This window comes from Caretta caretta, chromosome 6 (assembly GCF_965140235.1).
Source record: "Caretta caretta isolate rCarCar2 chromosome 6, rCarCar1.hap1, whole genome shotgun sequence".
NCBI classification, from domain to species: Eukaryota; Metazoa; Chordata; order Testudines; family Cheloniidae; genus Caretta; species Caretta caretta.
The window spans coordinates 103,649,524-103,657,467 of NC_134211.1; the positions used below are offsets into that span (position 1 = coordinate 103,649,524).

General features: G+C 42.5%; 1 protein-coding gene across 1 annotated transcript; it reads right to left on the reverse strand.

Annotated features, from left to right (window-relative positions):
* Positions 1-315: 315 nt before the first annotated feature.
* Positions 316-5,672, reverse strand: LOC125638945 (alpha-1-antitrypsin-like). The gene is made up of 4 exons (XM_048855267.2): positions 5,021-5,672; positions 3,280-3,550; positions 2,382-2,529; positions 316-1,226 (listed from the first exon to the last, which is right to left on the reverse strand). Exons 1-4 carry the CDS (start codon positions 5,670-5,672, stop codon positions 1,032-1,034), a joined length of 1,266 nt encoding a protein of 421 aa, XP_048711224.1. The 3' UTR covers positions 316-1,031.
* Positions 5,673-7,944: the final 2,272 nt, after the last annotated feature.

Consider the following 7,944-nt stretch of genomic DNA (forward strand, 5'->3'; position numbering starts at 1 on the left):
GATCCCCCTCTTAGGCTGGGGGAGATCCTTTAGCAGTGGAAGGAAAGCCTGCCCACTTCCTGGATCCCAGTAGGATCACTCTCCTGTAGCCATCTGGCCTGACCCTGTCACATGGCTTAAAAAGATGTACAAAACATAACAGCAAGAGAATGGAGACTCTCTAAAAGTCAGCACAAGTGAAAAGTTTAGGTCCCAACATTTATTTTATCCAGTAACTGCAAAAATGAGTAATTGACAATGTAAATTTCTGTGCCTGTTTCATTACTGTGCCTTTAAAAGTTGTTCGCCAATCACTGCGGAAGTGACATGGCACCTAGTGTATGTTACGGAAGAGCAATTCTAAATGTTTTGGAGCAGCCGCTGGCTTTCTGGGACATTCCAGATAAGAGCTAGAACATGTGGTGAAGGCAAGTTGACTGAAGGAGAAATAACTGTTAACGTCTGAGAGAACCTGTTGATGAGAGAGAACTGTGACAGGACTGGCTTGGCAGCGTGCTGACTAACAGCCAGGCCATGGGCAACACTAAGGGAAGGGATTGCTAATTTCTTGGACCTCAACACTGGGACTATCCAGAGACAGACTGGTAGAGCAGTGATCCTTACCAGGATTCCTGGATGATAAAGCTGCCAGTGAATAACCCAGAACTAAGGGCATTCAGGACACTGCTGTGAACTGGGAAACTTTACATCTTACATGAAGATCTAGTAGAAGCCTTTTATAAAGACAGCTTTCCTAGGGACTCAGATAATGTATTAGTATGATCTGAATTACCAAACTGGGGCAAAGAGATGATAGGCCTTCATATGCAGATTATCAGTGATTTGTTATTACATGTGCTGTATACATATTTAGTTATTTTGTTTGAGAAGAAATCTCAATTGCTTATAGGCTAAACATTCCCATATATATAGTTGATTTGCTTGTGAATGTAGCTCAATTAAAGTTCAGGGATAGTCACTGACACCTGGTGGTCCGCAGAAGTGCCTGCGGTGGCCCACCATAAGTACTGATGCGTCCAGCGACTCCTCAATTATTTTATAGTCGGGTTGACAATTTTCCCCATGAAAATTGTGCTAAGGGTGGCTTTATCAACAATCATCACAACGAAGGGCCTGTTGAATTTAATGGTAGTTGAAGGATGAAGAAATTTGTTAACTGCTATCGCGGTGGCTGCTGCTGCCTCGGTGCCATTCTCATGAACATTCAACACGGCCTTGTGAACAGCCTGCAAGGAAATGAGGCAAATGTTACAGCATGAGTACAGGACAGTGATCAGCAGCTGATATTGAACTTGTTGTGTTAGGAAATGGGAAGAATACAAACAGGACTGATACAGCCCAATGAAACCAGCTCCACTGAGTGGCAAATCTTCCCTGGACTTCAAGAGGAGTTTCCCCTGTGTCTGGACTCCAGGATCAAACCCAACAATATTAAGAGGCAGTTATTTCTCAATTGCAGTTCCACTGAGGAAAAAAAGATAGGCCTGCATGGATCAAGTCAGCTGCCGTTCTCCGCAAAAGAGAGGGATTTTTTTCTATCAATGATTACTATCACCAATTCCTCCTTAGCATCACAAACAGTCATTACGTTGAGACAGTACAAAGCTGTGTTCCAGCAGAAATGTCAAGGCGAACAATGACAAGAATCCATGGCACCGAGGCCCACAATTCTTCTCTTCAGTACAGCATCATACTGTGCATTGTTACTGCAGGACCTTAGTTACTCCAAACCCTAACTGGGTTCTTTACAGAGGTGCTGTGGAACCCACTCAGAACGTTCTGCTTATTGTCCCGAATGTGACTTAGATAATATTATCCCAATGCTAAGCTAGGGTCAGATTCTGATGACCTTACTCCTTTTGAGTTGTAGCCTATTACCCACAGTTAAATCCTGGCTCCATTGAAGTCAAGGGCAACACTCTCATTGACTTCAGTGGGGCCAGGATTTCACCCGTCTCATTGGAATCTGAGGCAATACTTGAGGAAAAATGGTGCATAAGTGTATCACAACCTAGCTCTGGATTTGGAAGTGGTTGTCATTGCTGCTATTGAGACATTCTAGTCTGGGGGGCAAGGAATAGTTAAAGCCATTTTTTTGTACTTGTGCCCATTCTTAATGTACCTGCTGCTCCCTAGGACAAGTTCCTTTTATAACAACCTTCAGAAACTACAGATGAAGGCTTGTGCTCTCTGTAACGAGCCTGTTTGTGCCCTAGTCTAGAGAAAACTGATTGAGTGCCAGCAGCCACTGAGGTCAGTGGGAGTTTTGCCAGTGACTTCAGTGGGAACAGAATCGAGACCGTAAATAGTCTCGGATGTAAACTTTATAATCATGGGCACAGCCAAATCCTGCTAACAAAACCATTTGTTCACTAACTTACTTTTGAAACATACAGGTCGGACGTCCCAGCAATTCCAGACAGATCAGCAAGGCTAGAGAACACATCAGTAATACCCATTTTCTTAAACAGGAGTTTCACATCGTAGGACCCCGAAATAGAAAACTTTGGAATGTACAGATTAATACTCCTGTCAACAAAGAACACAACATGATGGTGAAACATTGCACTCAGATAACACTATGGAGTACCTGCAATTTAATGACACCACATGGTGCTTTTCTGACTCCTGAGGTGTCTGCTGGTGGCATTTGTATTGTCTGTGTGATTTGTGTGTCTGAGTTAGGATTGAGCACCTAGAAGGGTCTAGGTGAGCCTTTTCTACATGCCTGGATGCTCCTGAACAGATGTGGTTGGACCATTGAACAAATGAATTTCTCCTGAGTCCATAACTTCATTTGAGAGCCCTGGTATGTACCTTTCAACAGACTTCTGTGGGATCAGGCGCAGTTGGAGGGACAAGGAGATGGTGGAGTGGAGACAGAGATTAGGGTAAGGAGGTTGGAGTCAATGGCACATGGCAGTTAATAAATCTCATTAGCAACATGAAAGAAGTAGGAACTTTCAAACACTCAACTGGCAACAAGATCAGTACTTGCTGCAGTCCTCGGACCTGCCAGACCTATTCAGATCAGTGGCCTGGCTAGAGTCCTAAGGGACCAACAGTTGGGATGCTGCATCCTAGGCTGTCAGAAGAGTTGGAATTGTACCTTCTGCAATGCTCTCCTCTAAGGCAGCTGGGGGATCATTTGAGAACTCTACTTACTCAACATGGAGAATACTGAACTGTGATACCTGCGTTAATATTTTGCTTTGCTCTGGAATTCTCTCTTAAATTACTATCAACCATCTAGCCGCATAACGGTGGGCAAAGGGTTACCTTTTTTGAAGTAATTTCTCCCATTTACACACAGTTTCTTTCAAGAGAGCAGCCTCCACCTGCTTCATCTTTCCTGCGTCAGGCAGAATAAATAATGCTTTGGCATTTCCATTGTACGGTATCTGCACCAACCAGCACGACAGCTGGTCATCATAGTGGCTTTCATAGTTGGTATCCTGGCGCATCATACTGACTTTAACGGAGGTTTTCTCATCCACCAAAAAATCCTCCTCGCGGGTGTGGAAAGGATTGAAAGGATTTTCCCAGGAGGCTTATCATCAAAAACAAAGAGAATGCAATTTAATAGTGGAGGGAGAGAGCAATTTGTTGGCAGAAATCAGACTAATTCAAAGGGAAGAAGCTCATAGGTGGGGGTAACTCCACGTTTATTTTGATGAAGCGATGTCTGTTTTGCAGGCGAGCGGCAGAAGCATCATTGATGTACTGGAGTTTGGGGTAAATGGGTTATTAGTCAAGATGAAGAACCACTAAGTGAAATGAACAAATGTTGTTGGTTTTCTTTAAAGCGTTATTGCGGAGAGAAGAATAGGTCCCTTAAATATTTATTCTGATGTAATGCTGGGGGCCCCCAAACTATTCCAAATCAAACTGTTGCTACCTAGAGATGTCAAACCAAATATTGTCTTCATTCTTCTTACCTCTAAGAGCCAACAGGGCACAGAACCACACTGGGTGAAGGCACAATCCCACTTGCAGCTCCAGGGACCAAGAGCCAAGAGTGTATGCTGCACCATTCCTGAGAATGGAAAATGGGCTCCCCTCTCCACAACCAGCAATGCCCCTCCCATTGCTGACTGGTGATAAGCAGAGCAAAGCTATAGCCTGCTCCACTCAGCTGGCTTGCGTTCCACTAGTGATGCAAAGAGGCAGCAGCCCTGGGGCTTCCCATACTGCTAGGAGTGTGGGAAATGCACATATTATTTCATACATGCAGTAGAAACTGACCTGAGAATAACAAATAAAATAATGACAGGTGACTGTAAATATTCCAGCCCCTTGCAGAACAATGTTTACACCAAGGTTTAGCAGTGGACTGGAAATCAGAATCAAGTCACTTCTTGTTTTAATTCTTTATTAGGAAGAATTTACCTAGCAGGTGCCTCAGCAGCTCTATAAATAAAACAGCTATTAAAATGATTTCTTGTAGGTGTTTTATATTCAGTAGGTACCTAAAACACAATAAATGAACGTGACCACTCGGATAGAGTTTAAGGCCAGAAGGGAGCATTTGATCATCTAGCCTGACCTCCTGCACAACACAGGCTTTGGAATATCATCTGGTCATCCCTGCATTGCATCCGTTCTTGATTAGAAGACATAAGAAGTGGAGAATCCACCACTTCCCTTGGTAATTTGTGCCACTGGTTAATCACTCTCTGTTAAAAATTATTTCTAGTTTGAATTTGTCTTGCTTTGATTTCTGCCCGTTGGTTTTTGTTATTTCTTTTCTACCCTTCCAGAGTCCCTTCCAACTAAGGATCTTAAAGGAATTTTAAACTATTGGATCCCTCTTTTATGGTACATCAAATACATGTTTTTTGTCCTTCCCTTCAAGGCCCTGCACAATTTAGACCAGTTCTAGCTCTGTGCTCTACTATATTATGACAGTTTCTCTTAATTTATAGTAAAAGCAGCAACAATGTTTTCTTTGCTTTAGATCAAAATCAGCCATTCAAAGATTATAACGTAAATACATACCCATCTGTGCTCCATGCCTTACCTTTGAAATAAATGTAGTTAACAAGAACCATTACAGTGTTTGGATCAAGAGAGCTGACTAGTTCCGGAATTTTCCCACGGGTTTTCTTCTCTACATAACCATTGATCTTTTTCTCAGCCTCTTTTAAATTATGGAAATTAGTAGGAAAATATTCTGTTTCATAAAAGGTTTTGACGTCTTGTAAAAACTTCTCTAGTGCTTTAAACTCAGCCGCTATAAAAAGGGCATTTCCCATACTTGTCTGGATCTTATTGTTAGGACAATTCATCATGTGGATGTGATGATGGAAACTTTCATGTATCTCCTCCTCCTGAATCTCTGTCAGGCTAAAGCCCATTCCTTCAAAAATCTGAGTCCGAGTGGTCGATTTAGCACCCATTGCCAGCATTGCAAAGGCAGTGGCAATGCTCACAGGAGAGAAGAACACATTCTTGTCTGCTTCCACTAATATAGCCTGCTTATAGAATCTGAATGTAAAGTCCGCATAGCTAGCACCTTGTTTGACACAGGCCTGGTTCAGGAGTGCATGCTCTTCCGTGTGATTTGTAACTTTATGGTCATCCTCACAGGTGGGGTGATGAGGAAAGTGATGGCAATGGGCAAGAGCATAAAAAGCAGCAAGTAACAAACACACAGAAAGGGCGGAATTCATTTTCCTTTCAAATTATTCTGTCACAAAATAGAATCAAACAATTAGAGGGGCAAAATTAATAGTGACTTTAGTAGCAATTAATGGCTCATTGTTTGCATTAGTTGTCATAACAATTATTAATAAAATGTATATAAAAATAATGCAAAACAAAGGAACATGGCATATCTAACGTGACTATACATGATTATAAATCCCACTAAGGAATAATTTGGTTTAGTTTACTAATATGTCAGTTATAATAAAGATTGGAATATGCCTCGGCTGTTTAGGATATGTGATGTGTTCTTCTCCAGCAAAATTCTGGCGCTAGTGAGTGTAGTGGTCAGTAGTAACAGTGATGTAATTTTTTCCACCATAACTATGTTTCACTATTCAGTGGACACAATTAGAAAGGTTAAGAGGTCTAGCAAGAGTTGGAGCTGCAGCTCTTTAGCTCCCTCTAGTGGTGAAGTGGGAGAATTGCGGGAGTCTGCGGCCTGACTAATTTGCATATACCACTCTGACTCCCCCTGTAGCAGTGGTTCTCAAACTTTTGTACCGGTGACACCTTTCAAATAGCAAGCTCCTGAGTGCGACACCCCCCCCCCCTTTATAAATTAAAAACACTTTAAAAATATTTAACGCTATTATAAATGCTGGAGGTGAAGCGGGGTTTGGGGTGGAGGCTGACAGCTCGCGACCCCCCAAGTAATAACCTTATGACATCCTTAGGGGTCACGACCCCCAGTTTGAGAACCCTGCTCTACAGGAAAACTGAGTGGCTCCCTACCTGCTAGCAGGTATAATTTGCATGTATGTCAGGAGTTCCATGAAGTACCAAAAGCTGCACAACCTGGGGTTTCCCTGGTGCCACACATACAACCTGTGATAAATGTGCGGAGTAATTGCAGGTATATGAAAAAGGAGGTAAGTGTGAGAACGTGGGGAGGTGGGGTTATCCACTGAGCCACTCTTAGCTGGGCAGTGGGTCCAGATTGGGTAGCCGTGCCCAGATGGGCAAGAGGAACACCCATATCTTTTGAGTCTTACCTTAGAGAAAGGGGGTTTCTTTTTGAGTCCACTGGGGATTTGATAGGACCTAGGGGTGAGGACTGAGCTGAGCAGTGCAATGACAGCAGCAGCAACTAGAGGGACACTTGCAGGCTGGAGCAAGTCCCCAGCTGAGAGGAGTCCCTGCACCCACCTGACTGAAGTTGGGGTGGCCTGGACTTGCAAGGGAGGCCCAGCTGGAGTTTCAGCTGGGAGCCACAGTTCTAAAGGTTTTGACCACAAACACAATTCCCTATTACTTTAATAGCTTGTTGGTCTTGTCGTTTGTTTGTTTGTGTACCCTACATAAAATTTGGTTGTGTTCCCAAGTTTACCAGACAGTGAGCTGCTTGCTGGAGGGGAAGGTAACTTCCATGAAAGGTTAAATTTTAAATGTTCTAAAGCCAAAAGTCAGAGCATGGCCCCGAGTGGTGACTTACCCCAACCCGATTTATTTATTTTAAATGAAGCCCCATTTTCAGCGCAGTAGACAGTCAGATTCCCTATGTAATCACACCCCTGTGTGTTTGGGGATACACCAAATAACTTCCAAGTATAAAGGGAGGTTGACCTCAGTTTTTTTAAATATTTGTTGTTTTACATTCCCTGCCATCCCCCAAATCATAATCTTTAATCAACTCAGACAGTGATGCAGTTACATACTCTAATAACTACAACCCCAGCAGCACAGGACAGCTCTCACTTACTGTATTTAACCTGGAGGGGATAAGGCATGGCCAGCATTTAACCTGCATTTTTATAATTATCTGAGAGGTAGCACACTGGCTCCAATAGTTCCAGAAGCTTCTTTTTTTTTTTTTGTCTGCCTGAGTCAACAATCTCCCCCAGTCTAATTCCCATATCTGAGCAGAGTTTAATCCAGTGTTTTAGAAAGCTTGTTAAATACAGAATATATGCTGCCTATAGCAAATTTATACTAGGCCGGGCTGAGGACCCTGCTTTCTACTTCTGTTGTACTGCAAAGATGTCATCAATTTCCATTTACTTTTCTCATAAACATTTTAATTTGTACTTTTGTCACAATTTTGACACTGGAAAAATTTTGGCCAGACCATTTTAATAAGGCCTTTTTTTTTTTAAACAGATTCAGTGAAATGTCTCAACTGAAGAGATCAAAAAGGTGTGTTATACAACCTAGCAACATTTATACAATAGCCTTGGAAAAGCTGGGAGTCATCTTTAAGCCCAAGATCTGAGTCCAGAAATTAAAACGGTGCTAGAC

Coding starts and splice junctions, on each gene's coding strand:
- LOC125638945 (XM_048855267.2), bottom strand. CDS start 5,672: ATGAATTCCGCCCTTTCTGTGTGTTTGTTACTTGCTGCTTTTTATGCT. Junction 3,551..5,020: donor TAACTACATTTATTTCAAAG/GTAAGGCATGGA, acceptor TTTGATGATAAG/CCTCCTGGGAAAATCCTTTC. Junction 1,227..2,381: donor CCGACCTGTATGTTTCAAAA/GTAAGTTAGTGA, acceptor ATTTCCTTGCAG/GCTGTTCACAAGGCCGTGTT.